The sequence below is a fragment of the Garra rufa genome, chromosome 5 (genome assembly GCF_049309525.1).
Source record: "Garra rufa chromosome 5, GarRuf1.0, whole genome shotgun sequence".
NCBI classification, from domain to species: domain Eukaryota; kingdom Metazoa; phylum Chordata; class Actinopteri; order Cypriniformes; family Cyprinidae; genus Garra; species Garra rufa.
Window position 1 is genome coordinate 52,688,762 of NC_133365.1, and position 16,072 is coordinate 52,704,833.

Here is a 16,072-nt window from a genome sequence, read left to right on the forward strand (position 1 = left end):
AAATATAAGCGGAACGAACCATGATGAATCAGATAATATTATGTATGAATATTTCACTATTTAAAAAACAACCTTATTTATATATGATTTAATTTATAATCATTACTTTTACAGCCATAACTTGTTGTACAATTGTTTTTATCAACCCCCCGCTTCTTTTGAACACATGGTACGTTCCAGTGATGGCTCATAGTCATATGATCTAGACAACATAAATACTGTAGCACTGACATTTCTATGTATTGAACAGCCTAAAACACATTTTTACAACTCGACACCAATAAACGGCAAATTACAGTCATGTCTAAACCGGTTGGAGGTCCATCCGAGGTGAAGCAAGCCACACCTGAGGTGCAGAAGATCTGCGATGAGGTGAGACTGGAGCTTCTTCTTTTGTTTATATGCTGTAGGTCAGCTGATATGGTGATGCATGTGATGTGTATTGCTTAGTTATAAGCTATTTATTAATATTTAGAAGTCACCACGCTATATGTTAATAAAATAAGCAAATAATAAATAAAAAATGTACAATAGCATGCAGAAATTGCAAGGGAAAATGCAAGCTCAAAAAGTTATAAGGAAGCAGTTTTCGTTGCATTTGATTTATATATTTCATTGTTTTGTTAAATTAACTTATATTGTGTGACACACTGCATTATGGAAGATAAAAAGTTTATTATAGTCTTCAAAGAGCCAATTGTTATTACTTGGTGATGATACACTGCAGTGTTATCAAAAATGTGTGTTTTGCTTTGTGTCATAGTCTAGACCCATAAAATGAATAAATAAATGCTTATACAAAACACAAATGAATTGCCAATCTTCCCGTGATGTTGAGTAAGTGTTTGGGTGTGTCATAGTAATTCGTCAAACTTGACAAATCACATACTTTCTGCAAAACAGGCTTTTCAGTCTAGGTCAAAGGGGAAAAAGAAACACATTTTATGACTTTATTTTAATGACATTTTAATGTTTGCATTAAATATGAAATCTGTGTCTTTTGATTCAGGTCAAACATCATGCAGAAGAGAAGGCAGGGAAGAAGTTTGATGTTTTCGTTGCCAAATCTTTCACCACTCAGGTCGTGGCCGGAACCAACTACTTTATCAAGGTAAACTTTTAAAATCAGGATATAAGCCAAAAAAGTATTCACCCTCAGGCCAAGGTGTGGAGGAGTTTGTTTCCTCATCAGATTTGGAGAAATGCAGCATTATAGTGAAAGGGTGCCAAACAGCTGATAAAAAACAATAATCTACAAGTGATCCACACCACTCCAGTTCATCAGTTAACATCTTGTGCAGCCAAAAGTTGTGTGTTTGTAAGAAACAAATCAATTGTTAAGACATTTTTAACTACAAACAGTTGCTTCTAGACAAAATGCAGTCCATAATGACTACACAAGATGTTAATGATGGACTGGAGTGGTGTGGATTACTTATTAATTATTGTGTTGTTTTTATCAGCTGTTTGGGTTGCCAGGTTGCAACTTGCCTATTGCATCAATATCTATTTTGTGTAGTATTTCATGCTCAATATCTCTCTTTTCAGGTAAATGTAGGAAGTGATCAATGCGTTCATCTGAGGGTTCACAAGGCGCTTCCTCACACTGGAGGAAAGCTCCAGCTGCATGGGATCCAGGTGTCGAAAACTGAACAGGATCTTATTGAATACTTCTAATGCATGCACACAGATGATAAAATGCCATACTGTATGGAGAATATACACAAATAATGTGGTTGCAAAAGCTTTCTTCAATTCTACACCATCAAATGTTCTCCAGTCCAGTGCCTACTGTATGTAGAGGAGTTTTGTAAGACCAGCACATCTTTGTTTACGTTTACAAACATTGTATTGTTGTTAAATAATTGCACATGGTTATTGGGTCATTCCAAGACTGTTTTATAAAATATCATGGAAAATTCTAAAATAAAGGGAAATAAATTTCATATTTCAAATTGCAAGTGTTTTTTTCCTAAAAGAATGTTTATGGGAAAATATACACAAGCGTTTTAGCATTTTTTTTTTTTTACATTAATTACCAATAAAACACAGGCGGTGAATATAAACACTTTTATATAGTTTAATGTTGAAATTAACATTGTTTTATACCTGGACTCTTATTGTAGGCAAGTCGTGATGATTTGAGAAGGCAAAACTGATCAAACACAGGCTATGATCAACTCGCTGTCTGCCGCTGCTTGATCGTTACTTAAAAAAAAAAATCTTATATTGAACGAATAAAAATATGCTCTAAATGTTTTCCTAAATTAACTTAATAAAAAAACGAAACAAAACAATCATTTTGCCATTACGTGCACCACGATGTCAGAGTTTTGAGCTCTGCCGTGCCAAAAGAGACGAGCAAGCGAGTGAAGCGAGTAGCCACTCCCTCCCTACGCATCTACCAATCAGTAGCTAGTTTGAAAGCGAGCAGAGAGTGCTCTGACCATTTTACTTAAAATTTTTATGAAATTCGGAATTTTGCATGCCTTCACGTTTGGGGGGGCAGTCACAGCATTTAGGGGGGCATTTCCCCACCTTGCCCATGCCTATGTCCGGCCCGATTCAAACAAAAAAGTACAGTGCATTTTAATACACTCAACAAAAAGATTGACACAACAATGAATCATAAGCCTTTTAGCTTGAATGAGCTGAGGAAAAAATAAGGAAATAATGGAGCACAGGGCATTTTCCTTTCTTTTTTATTAATACAAATAATAAAATACTGATTCTGCAATTTTACAAATTCTCAGCATTGTCCATCAACTCAAACCAGTTATTTTAGTATCAGTGAGATAATATAGTTTTTTAATATTATTTCTTTCCATCAAATTTCAAAAAATGTTTTTCACTTGATTAATTGATTTTTCAGTTTTTCATTTAGTTGTGTTTTTGTCATTGTTGAAGGTTTTGAACAGTAAGATTTTAATGTTTTAAATAAGACTCTTCTGCTCACCAAGCCTGCATTTATTTGATCCAAAGTACAGCAAAAATATTTTTTACCATTTAAAACAACTGCTTTCTATTTGAATATATTTTAAAATTTAATTTATTACTAAGTAATACATTTTCAAAGCTAAATTTTTAGCATCATACAGTCACACAATCCTTCAGAAATCATTCTAATATTCTGATTTGCTGCACAAAAACATGTATTATTATTATGATGTTGAAAACAGATGAGTACATTTTTTCTTAGATAAATAGAAAGTACAGAACAGCATTTATCAAAAATAGAAATTGTTTGTAAATGTCTCTATTGTCACTTTTGATCAGTTTAATCATCCCTGCTAAATAAAAGTATTAATTTCCTTCCCTTTTGAATGGTCTTTGGATCTTTCTATTCATCAAATAATCCTAAAAAAATGTACTCAACTGTTTTAAATAATGATAATAATAACAATAATAATAAATGTTTCTTGAACAGCAAATCAGCATATTATGATTTCTGAAGGATCATGTGACACTGAAGACTGGAGTAATGATGCTGAAAATTTAGCTTTGATCACAGGAATAAATTACATTTCAAAATATATTCAAATAGAAAACAGATATTTTAAATAGATTTCAAAATTTGACTGTTTTGCTGTACTTTGGATTAAATAAATGCAAGCTTGGTGAGCAGAAGAGCCTTCTTTGAAAACAATCTTACTGTTCAAAAACTTTTGACTGGTAGTGTATATATTTTATGATTATAAGTAATGCATTTTTTAATGGCTTTAGTTTTTCTCATTTTGGTCTAGTTTTGGTTAACTAAATAATCATGCATCTGCAGAACTAAGATAGCAAAGAAAACATCAGCACATGGAGTTGTTGTAATAAGAAAAGACTAAATTATAAGGTATAATATAGGTATAATTTGTCACAAAAAAAAGTAAGACAGTTCTGTTTTAACTGTTTTTGGTCACTACATTACTTCCATATGGTATCTTATGAAACTTTATTGGTATTCTAAAATGTGAAAAATAATATTAACAAACAAAGAGTAATCTAAAGCATAAAATGTTTAACTGGTTGTGTATATACTCCTATCTATCTATCTATATATATATATATGACAAACATAGTCTTGTGATGTTTTTCTGCTTACAGTAGGTAGCAACCACAGAGAAAACAACTGAAAAATACAGAAGTGTGTTTCATGCCAAGGAGGTTTGAGTAAGTCATATGTCACTTTAACCACAAATCCTGTTTCTCAACCTCAAAGTCAAATTCACCATTGCATTTCATGCAAACTGTTTGATATAGAAAACACGAATGACTTCAGTCTAGAAAATCAAACTTATAGTTCATTTATAAATAATACATTTAACTGATCTTTACTTGAGTCTCCAAACAGACAAACAGATAGTATTGTATGTATTTTCCTGAAATATAAGATGGAATATTGGTCTCAAATAATAATCACATTCAAAATATTTGCATTAATTATAATGGAAAACACAAATACTGAATACAGCAATATGTGACCCTGGACCACAAAGCAGTCTTAAGTCGCTGGGGTATATTTGTAGCAATAGCCAAAAATACATTGTATGGGTCAAAATGATTGATTTTTCTTTTATGCCAAAAATCATTGGGAAATTAAGTAAAGATCATGTTCCATGAAGATTTTTTTTTGTAAAATCCTACTATAAATATATCAAAATGTAATTTTTGATTAGTAATATGCATTGTTAAGAACTTAATTTGAAGAACTTTAAAGGTGATTTTCTCAGCATTTGGATTTTTTTTGCACCCTCAGATTACAGATTTTCAAATAGTTGTATCTCTGCCAAATATTGTCCTATACTAACAAACCATACGCCACTAGAAAGCTTATTTATTGAGCTTTCATATGATGTATATGATCTCAGTTTTGTCAAATTTAACCTTATGACTGGTTTTGTGGTCCAGGGTCACATATGTCATTTACACAGTTTTGAAGCTGAAGGACTCTATGTCACATCAATGCTCTCCTGAAATATCAGCTAAGTATTGATGAACATGCTCAACAGATTTGCATTGCAACATTTGCTTTACAGTGCAATTGAGTGACAACACTGCATGGAGTTATGGAAACCATCAATGCTTATTAATCATAATAGAGAGAGGAACATTATCACGGGAGAGTCAGGGCTAAATGAAGCATGATTCATCACACGAGAGGCATTACTACTTAGTCACACACCACACCTACTTTTGTGAAAATCTGTTTTCAGCGTTAACTAAGTTTAACTTTAGTTAAAGTTTTAGCTTTTTTATTGTATGTTTCATTTTTATTATTATTATTATTTTATGTCTGTATATAGTTTTTATTAAGATTTAGTTCTTAGTTTTAGTACTTCAAGTTAATCTAAACAAAAATGTGCAACTAGATTCAAGTTCAAGTTGTTTATACTTTATTTATTTTTTATTGATTATTTTATCTAATGACTTCTTATGGTTTTAACTTTAGTTAATTATAACTATAGCTCTGGTTTTTACCAAAATTTAGAATGCTTTTGTTTGTTTAATGTTTTATTTTAGTATTTATAAATGACTATTACAGTTTTTTACAGACGCTAGGACACATTTCTCAATACTTAGGTCACTTTTGCAAAACTCTTCACACAGTGAGCACAACAGAAGTCTATGTGGGCTAAATTGAGGATCAATTATCATTGTTTTGGCACAAAATGCATTCAATGACTACATCTCTCAAATTTCATGAATTCTTTTCTCACTCAGACACAACAACTGCCAAAAATCTTTGTACGTACAGGACATTTTGCACATGCTTACATACTGTTTTCAAAACTGTTAAACTTATGTTCCAAACAATAACATAATGCAAAACTGAACAAGACAGCAAAATTCAACAGCAATATTTTATTGAAACATATTTCAAATTTAAAAATGCAGTAGATTAGCATTACTTTTTTATCTGTATCAGTTGATGGTGTGTATACAAATTCTTGTATTTTGGAATTACTTAGTACAAAAAAATAATAAATAAATAAACAACATAAAATATTGACAAATTCTGCATCATGTCTGATTCATTCCAGTAACATATATTGCAGTTATAAACAATATATATTGCAATTATAAACAGATGTTTCCTTGTTTTACACAAGAAAACACTGTGTAATGCTACATGTTGTTAGTGTTTTTTAGCTCATTGTTTTGTGGGTGACAAAGTGTGTTTGTCGGCTGTCAACCTTTGCTAGTGTTCTGGAAGAATACGTTTATTTGAGACCTGAATAGGTGTTTTGGTAGTTGTAGTGCATTTTGAATGTGAAATAAACTGCTTTGCCAAGCTGAAAGTCAGTTAGGAGAATTGTGTGAAGAGTTTTGCAAAAGTGGCCTAAGTATTGAGAAATGTGTCCTAGCGTCTGTAAAAAACTGTAATACTTTGAAAGGCTATACCAAGATATTTAGGATTGTTTAGAAATACTAATGCTAAACTAAGAAAATATGACTTCTGTAAAAGTCTCATCTTATGAATATTTTTAAAATCTTTGCATAATTATGTTTGCACTATAGTGCAAGTTGTGAGAAAATATATCCGATGGCAAAAAGCTGGCATGCAGCTAAAAACCATAAAATGCTTATTAAGGATAAACAAAAAGGAAGCTACCGTGAATAATCAGACTTGAAACTATTTAACATATTGAAATTATAATAGTTAGGAAATATTGAGATATATTTTATATATTCTGGTGCAGTCAAGGTTCTCAGATATATTATTTGTACAAGGTTTTCAGAAAAATAATGCATGTAGACTATGTTAAATGTAGTTATTTAGTTTAGTTTAATTATAGTGTAGCACATTTATTTGAAAATGCTTTAAACAAAACATGCTTTCTTGAAAACATTATTTTAATTGGTCATCAGTTTAGAGGGTTTTCCTGTGCCTCAAATGTCACTTTCCACCCTGTAAAATTCCTTTAACCAAAAAAAAGTTTCTAAGTCCATATCTTAAGTAGCACGGGTATATTTGATAAAGATAATGTTCCATGAAGATATTTTGTAGTTTCCTACTGTAAATATATCAAAACTTAATTTTTGATCAGTAATATGCATTGCTAAGAACTTCATTTGGACAACTTTAAAGACGATTTTCTCAGTATTTAGATTTTTTTTTTTTTTGCACCCTCAGATTCCAGATTTTCAAATAGTTGTGTCTCAGCCAAATATTGTCCTATCCTAACAAACCATACCTCAATGGAAAGCGTTTTCAAATCTCAAGTATTTTTGTGGTCCAGGGTCACAAATGACATCATCATCTAGGAAGTGACATCAGTTTGGAGTGAAAACAACAGCACAAACATCAGTGAGTATTATCAATTCATTAGATCTGATTGATTTTGCAGTGTTTCGAGGCAGAAGTTGTGTTGTGTGACTGTAACACATTAATCCTGTTTGATCAATTACAAACACTGGTATGATAATATGACAATAGATGCTTAAAAATGATCAAAACTAACATCAAGTTGATGTCCTCATATAAGCAAATAAATAACTTCAGTTTTTACCATTCTGTTCATTTTTGTACAGTGTCAATAACCAAATGAATAAATGAAGTGTGTGAATTTGACCAGAGTATATTTGTGAAAGTCTGCTGTGCCATTTTGTACCATATAACTCATAAACACAGTTCAAAGTTACAGAGGGTTCAAAAAGTCCTCAAAAGCAGGAGTGACCTCTACTGGAGAACTGAGCACATAACATTGTGTTTGACAATATTGTGCTGATATTGCACTTTGACTAAGGCGAGACACTGCAGGTAAAAAAAAATGAACTAATGGTTATCACCTTACTTACCCAGTTGGTAGATTACTTTGATAATTGCAAAAAAAAGTTTTTCTAAAATGTTAGGTTTAAATATGCAAATGAGGCATTATATAATGACATATGTGCTAATTTACATACATTTCTAGAACAAAAATCTAAACATTGGATGAAGTCAGTTTCGAAATTTTTTTTGACATATTTGAGTACAAAGTTTTTTTCAGAGAGAATTTTTGGGTTTCGTTTTGTGTCAACATAATTCAGAAAAAACTTAGAACAGACAGGAAACACTATTTATTTATTTATTTTATTTTTTTACCATTTTTGGGGAATAAAATGTTGTATAAAACCAAGCAAATTGTATATGAACAAATCGCTCTGTAAAAACCTTCAGGATATAGACAGAAAAAAAACTTTAAAGTTTTGTGTGTGTAACTATACTGTATATATGAAGAAACAGAACAAACTGAGACAGAATAAATCCAGAAGAACTCAACAAGATGCTACACTTCACTCTTAAAAATAAAGGTGCTTCACGATGCCATAAAATAACCTTTTTTGTTTAAATGGTTCCATAAATGTGACCCTGGACCACAAAACCAGTCTTAAGTCGCTGGGGTATATTTGTAACAATAGCCAAAAATACATTGCATGGGTCAAAATTTTAAATTTTTCTTCTATGCCAAAAATCATTAGGAAATTAAGTAAAGATCATGTCTATGAAGATTTTTTGTAAAATTCCTACTGTAAATATATCAAAATGTCATTTTTGATTAGTAATATGCATTGTTAAGAACCTAATTTGGACAACTTTAAAGGTGATTTTCTCAGTCTTTTGATTTTTTGCACCCTCAGATTCCTAATTTTCAAATAAATGTATCTCGGCCAAATATTGTCCAAACCATACATCAACAGAAAGCTTATATATTGAGCTTTCAAATGATGTAAGCATCTCAGTTTTGTAAAATTTAACCTTATGCCTGGTTTTGTGGTCCAGGGTCACAAATAACCTTTAACATCTGAAGAACCTTTTTGTTTCACAAAAAAAAGAAAGAAGTTTCTTCAGATTATAAAAAAAGTAAGAACAGTAAAGTAAAGAACCTTTCAGTGAATGGTTTGTTGTGGAACCAAAATGGTTCTTCTGGCATCACTGTGAAGAACCTTTTAAAGCACCTTTATTTTTAAGGTGGAAATAAAAAAAGATGGAAATAACTGGTTTAAAACCATTTTTAGCTGCTGAAAATACTATATATCACTCGAAATATGGATGGTCTGAGACACTAACAATCATGTACTGGGACTTTTGCAGTAGTCCTAGGGTTGTGGGAAGTGAGTGGCTTTTATTGTGTGTCTGGACGGTGATATATGTATATGTAGGCAGCTAGAGGCCAGTCTCATGTAAACGTCCTACTAACGCTTTTGTCTCTCCCTCCTTTTAGTAATCTGGAGGCAACAGGACGATTCAAAAGACTCTAGTTCACTCAAGCAGAAATAAGCCTTTTTAATGTTGGCCGTACAACTAATCAGATGAGGTTTTGGTGATTTTAGCAATAGACCCCTTGTGGTCCCCATAGAACGTATTTTAGTGCCACAAAAAAATAAAAATTCTAATATTACAAGAATAAAGTTGTAACATTTTGATTATAAAGTCAGAATAACAAGAATGAAGCTGTAGCACTGTACACTCTAAAAAGTGCTGGGTTAAAAAATAACCCAACCATAACCCAGCTGCTGGGTAACTATGGGACAGAACACGCGTTGGGTTGTTTTGACCCAAGTGCTGGGTTGTTTATTTGACCCAACCAGTGGGTCAGATTAACTGTGTTGCTGGGTTAAAAACTACCTAAATATTGGGTTATTTGTTGTCTAATTGCCTTGCTACCTTTATATTTACCAATAATAATATATAAATCCCAAAAGAATGTAAAATTATTATTGTTTTTCTGTAATACAGTTACACAACACAAAAAAATGAATCTGTAAATGTCAATTTAATGAGTTTTCATATTTCTTTTTAATACAGTTTTCAAATAGGTGCAGCTGTCACACATTTTGTCCAACCCTTACAGACACAAATAACGGTTTTAGTAGACCAGTTTCTTTTAAACACAAAACTGTAAAGAAGGCACAATATATTCCTATTCTTTATGTCAACATTGCAGCAGCAGAACACTCAAAAATTAATTATTACCACATTAGAATAATTCCAAACATCGTGCCATTAAAACTAAGCCAAACAGAGTCCACCAGACAATACTTACAATTTAAAACATGTTACAAGTGGCCAAAAAAAAACTTTTGCCCTCAAAAACTTCACACATGAAGACTTATGCCCATCAATATGATACACTGCAAGCTGGAGAAATTCCCAGGCAACAAGTCCGCTTCAATGGCATGGCCTGGAACAATGGCGAAGGTCTAGAAATGTTGTTGTCTCATCCCAAGGCTCAAATCCACCATGTTGGTCCCCACCTGTTAATTATACGGCATTTAGTCTTGCAACATAACTAACATTTTAAGTTAAGTGTATTTTATGAACATAAACACAGAGGCATGAAATAAATGCTCACTTTGCTTCTCAACTTTTCATACAGTTGTGGTCAAAATTATTAGAACACTAGTATTTTCACCAGCTAAATAAGGTTTTAAGTCAGTGATTTCTCTTTTGCTGTAGTGTGTCAGTAGGAAATATCGGTTTACATTTCCATTCATTTTGCCATTAATTGTGATAATCCAGTGACATTTTTGTTTGCAAAACAGCCAGTGCTCCACACAGGATCTGTTCTCATCATCATCCAGAAGAACTGTGACAGCGTCTCCAAGATGCTCCAAGAGACCTAACTGCAAAGCTACAGTACTGTTAAAAGTTTTAAGCACTTGTCTAAAAATGTCATAAAATGATGCTGTCAAAAATAATGTCATAAATAAATGTTCTTAATCAATTAACCTTGATTAACTAAATTAAATCAACATTTGGTTTGACCATCCTTTTGCGTTTAAAGCAGCTTTTGCCCTACACTAGGTGCACTTGCACATAGTTTTTAAGGTAGCTTTGCAGGTAGGTCTCTTGAAGCATCTTGGAGACGTTGTCACAATTCTTCTGGATTTAGTCTGTCTCAGTTTGTTCTGTTTCTTCATGTCATTCCAGACAGACTGGATGATGATGAGATCAGATTTCTGTGTGGAGGATTGGCTGTTGTGCAAACAAAAACCTCACTGGATTATCACAATTAAAGGCAAAATGAATGTTTGGAAATGTAAACTGATATTTCTTACTGACACACTACAGCAAAAGATAACAAACACTGACTTAAAATCATTTTTTAGCTGGTGAAAATACAACTGTTATAATAATTTTGGCCACCACTGTGTTTATATATATATATATATATATATATATATATATATATATATATATACACACACCCTTATTAGAGCAGAAAACGTAAAACAAAACTTACAGGTTGTACGTCAATGAATGGCCTCCGGGATTCCGTGGTTGTGGGTCTGAAGACCTTTTATCCAGAGTGGGCAGGACTTTGAAAGCACTTTCCCCTTTAGCATCTAAACCATAGGAATAATATGCAAACTGTGAAACATATTTTATAATCAAAACAACAAACTGAAACACTTTCATATGAAGATTTCTTCATTCCTTTAAATAATGCAAATTAATTCCCACCCTCATTCAACTACTGCAGGTTAAGTTTAGGTATGGGGTCAGATTCAGGGATGTAGAATATGCACATGCAGAATAAGGCATCAGTATGTGCTTCATAAGTACTAATTAACAGCCAATATACAAGCTAATAAGCAACTAGTTAAGTGTTACTGTACCATTGTATTTACCAGTTGATGTGTGTCAAATACAGTTGCATATTGTTTTTATAGATTGACATATTATAAGAAAAAGCTTACCTTAAGTCATGTCCCCCAGGAATGTCCCAGTCTTCAAAAAGTCTGCCTCTGGATATAGCTTCCTAAAGTCTTGTGAAATCTGATAAAATCTGAAAAAGAAATGTGGTTCAATAAGTTTAAGGTTTATACTGGTCTCCTAGTTTGTAATGCAACACAGGCATTCACTAAAATAGAGGAAGAGTGGGGCCGTTCACATGCCGCGCCTAAAAACGCGTGAAAACGCAAGACGCGTCGCTTTCTCATTCTTTCCAAAACGCAGCTTGCTGTCCCATGGCGTCTGCCGTTACTAAGCAACCATGTCCCGCGCCTGGAAAAAACGAGCTTCCATTATGAGCGTATATATTGGCATCTAAATTTGAAATAACGAACTTCAGTGCGCAAAAAACGCGACATGTGAACGGCCACATACACCACGAGAGATTAAGTCTAACTTTACATACTGTAGCTAAGACAACATTACATTTAAGTAATAAACAATAGTACATACCTGTCATATTGTGGTTTAACATTATTAAAGTAAGGGACATAGCGTTTTAGCTAATGCAGATAAGTTACCTCAAGGAAAAAAGCGCGAAAATGCTCAACATAAAACATATGGATCTATTGTTGGATTCGGCACGTCGCAGACATTTACTTGAAAAAATATGCCCTTAAAAGATCAATTTTTGTATGAAATTATCTAATTTTGACAAAACATTACAAAGCCATACAGTATGCAGACAGTAAAGGAACTTACCCCCGTATTTCTGACCTACTCTTTCCTTAAGGCGTTAAAATAAAGGCCATATGTATACTGTAAGTTATACAAATAACACTACACACACACACACACACACACACACACACACACACTTTATATAACAATAAAGCGATTGTAGAGGCAAAAAGTACATCGCTAGGCTGCTTAAATTACAACGTTCGTCATTCACGGAATAAAATGCCAACCCCGCACAGCGACAAATCAAATATTGCATTAAACAGTGAAACCAGTGTGCTCTAAAACACAACTTATTAAAAATAAAGGTAAATAATTATATAATCATATTATTAATTTACCTTATAATCCTGCTTGCTGCGAGGTGCGTGACCGCCTGGCGAGGAGACGAGTGAAGAATCCAGAATGTTCGATGAAGTGAAAAAAATAAACAAACCGGTTGGGTCAAAATAACCCAACCCAGGTGTTCATAGTGAAAGACCCAGCATGATCAACCCAACTGTGTGTTTACAGTGCCTCAAACAACCCAGAATTTTGACCCAGCACAATTAACCCAGCAATGTGTTTACAAAAATAACCCAGCACTTTTTAGAGTGTAAGATTAACGCCGTAATATTTTGAAAATAAATTAAAAATTAGGAGAATAAAGTCTTATGCAAGATTAAACTTGTAATTATCTGAGAATAACGTCATAGAAATTTGAGTTGGAAGTCAGTATTTTGTTAATAAAGTAATTTCGGTATATTTTATTGCATTTCATTGCATTCCGTTGATTTGCATTGCATTAAAACCTGAAAATAAAGTTTTAGAATTTTTTTTAAATAATATTTAAAAAAAAAGAAAGAAATGATTACACAAAAATTAAGAATAAAAAATGTATTATTTCTCTTTGCATGAGATTCTTTGCACAGGTGGTCATGTGTCTTTCTACTGACCACAATGAAAATCTGTATATTTTATTGCATTGCATAGATTAAACTTGTAATTATCTGAGAATAACGTCATAGAAATTTTAGTTGGAAGTCAATATTTTGTTAATAAAGTAAAAATTATGACAGTGTAGTACAAGAATAAAGTCTAATACAAGATGAAATTAGTAATATTCTGAGAATAAAGTCAAAATTATGACAAAAAAGTGGTAGCATTGTTAGATAAAAGTTCTTTTTAGAATAATGTCTGTTCGACTTTAACATTTTAATATAAAAATTCTATAACTTTATTCTCATAATTTTGAAAAAATGCATTATTTCTCTTTGCATGAGATTCTTTGCACAGGTGGTCATGTGTCCTTCTACTGACCACAATGAAAATGGGTATATTTTAATGCATTCCATTGCATTCCGTTGATTTGCATTGCATTAAAACCTGAAAATAAAGTTTTAGAATTTTTTTTAAATAATATTTAAAAAAAAAAAAAAGAAATGTTAACACAAAAATTAAGAATAAAAAATCCATTATTTCTCTTTGCATGAGATTCTTTGCACAGGTGGTCATGTGTCTTTACTGACCGCAATGAAAATCTGTATATTTTATTGCATTGCATAGATTAAACTTGTAATTATCTGAGAATAACGTCATAGAAATTTGAATTGGAAGTCAATATTTTGTCAATAAAGTAAAAATTATGACAGTGTAGTACAAGAATAAAGTCTAATACAAGATGAAATTAGTAATAGTCTGAGAATAAAGTCAAAATTATGACAAAAAAGTGGTAGCATTGTTAGATAAAAGTTCTTTTTAGAATAATGTCTGTTCGACTTTAACATTTTAATATAAAAATTCTATAACTTTATTCTCATAATTTTGAAAAAATGCATTATTTCTCTTTGCATTAGATTCTTTGCACAGGTGGTCATGTGTCCTTCTACTGACCACAATGAAAATGGGTATATTTTAATGCATTCCATTGCATTCCGTTGATTTGCATTGCATTAAAACCTGAAAATAAAGTTTTAGAATTTTTTTAAATAATATTTTTTTTAAACTTGTAATTATCTGAGAATAACGTCATAGAAATTTGAGTTGGAAGTCAATATTTTGTCAATAAAGTAAAAATTATGACAGTGTATTAGTACAAGAATAAAGTCTACAAGATTAAATTAGTAATATTCTGAGAATAAAGTGGTAGCATTGTGAGATAAAAGTTCTTTTTAGAATAATGTCTGTTCGACTTTAACATTTTAATATAAAAATTCTTTATAAGTTAAAAACTTTATTCTCATAATTTTGACTTTATTCTCAAAATATTATGACTTTATTTTCATAATAATATTTTTTTCTTCTTTTTTTAACAAGCCACTAAAACCCTTTTAGGGGATAAAAAATTAGAATAAATGCTGTTATGAATCATGCTCAACCAATAGAGAAAAGTGTCTGTTGGAGAAAAGCATTTTTATTTTATTTTTTACTTAATTTTTAACATAATATTTGTATTGTTAACTATTACTAAGTGCATTGAATCAACATGTTGTCTTTAATTTGATAAATCCAGCATGTATATCTGTTCATGGCTTAAGTAGAGCTCTGTCTTTCAGATCCTGTTATAACCGTTCAGGTATTTGTGAATCAGCTCAGACGGCGAGTTTACACCTGCAAAAGCATCCATATAATACCTGGTTTACCTGTATCATTGTAAATGTGTCAGTATATGAGAGACATACAAACAATTGGACAGAGACACGCACTCGGATTTGTTCGGAGAAAAGCAGTTTCTTAGAAAAGGCCGTGATTGTTTGTAGGCGTTTACGCCTCGTATAGGCTCAACATATAGGCGTATCTCACATCTGTAATAGGAAACAGCTGTAAAGACCAAATTCCTCAGGTAGCTTCATATGGGGTAAAACTATAAACGTGTCCTGCTGTGATTTTCATAGGTATGGATGAAAATGCCATTCATTTAAAACTCTATAACTGCGCTATTAACTTCATAATTACTGTACAAATCTACAGTTTCAGTCTGGATGCATTTGCAGCTGATGTGTGTTTGTTGTGCATAAGAGTGACTGCAGTGTTTTCAATGTGAAATGCTGACATTGTTCTCTGTTCCAGGTTCCAGAACGGCCCAGAGAGCCAGACAGATACAGCAGCTCTTTGTGCTTTATCATCCTGTTTGTGTGTTTTTGCTGTAATTATTGTTGGCTTGTTTCCAACCTCCAACCTCAAACCACAGATGGTACACATTTAAAGAAATGTACACAGACATATGGGATCACTGTCATATTTTTTTAAATTTTTTTTAAGAAATTAAGTTTAATTCAGCAAGGATGCATTAAAGTGATCAAAAGTGACAGTAAAGATTTATTTAATATAAGGTTCTATTTAAAATAAATGCTCTCATTTTAATTCTATTTATCAGCGAACTGTGAAATCCTGATGGTTTCCACAAAAATATTGGGCAGCACAATAACAATGATTATCAAGCATTTTAGATTGATTTCCGAAGGATCGTGTGACACTCAAGACTGCAGTAATGATGCTGAAAGTTTAGCTTTGATCACAGAAATTACATTTTACTATATATTGAAATAGAAAGTTTATATATATTATTTCACAATTTATAATATAATATTTCACATTTTTTATGTATTTTACTTGTAAATTCAGCTTTGGACTTTCAAAGTTATTAAAAAATTATACTAAACACAAACTTCAAAATGGTAGTGTATATAACACTTTTTATTAATA

General features: G+C 31.9%; 1 protein-coding gene across 1 annotated transcript; it reads left to right on the forward strand.

Moving 5' to 3' along the window:
- The first annotated feature begins 208 nt into the window (after window positions 1-208).
- Window positions 209-1,946, forward strand: LOC141334582 (cystatin-B-like). Its single transcript, XM_073839711.1, has 3 exons — window positions 209-372; window positions 1,010-1,111; window positions 1,549-1,946. The coding sequence occupies exons 1-3, from the start codon at window positions 301-303 to the stop codon at window positions 1,675-1,677; spliced, it is 303 nt and encodes a 100-aa protein (XP_073695812.1). The 5' UTR covers window positions 209-300; the 3' UTR covers window positions 1,678-1,946.
- The last annotated feature ends 14,126 nt before the right edge of the window (window positions 1,947-16,072 follow it).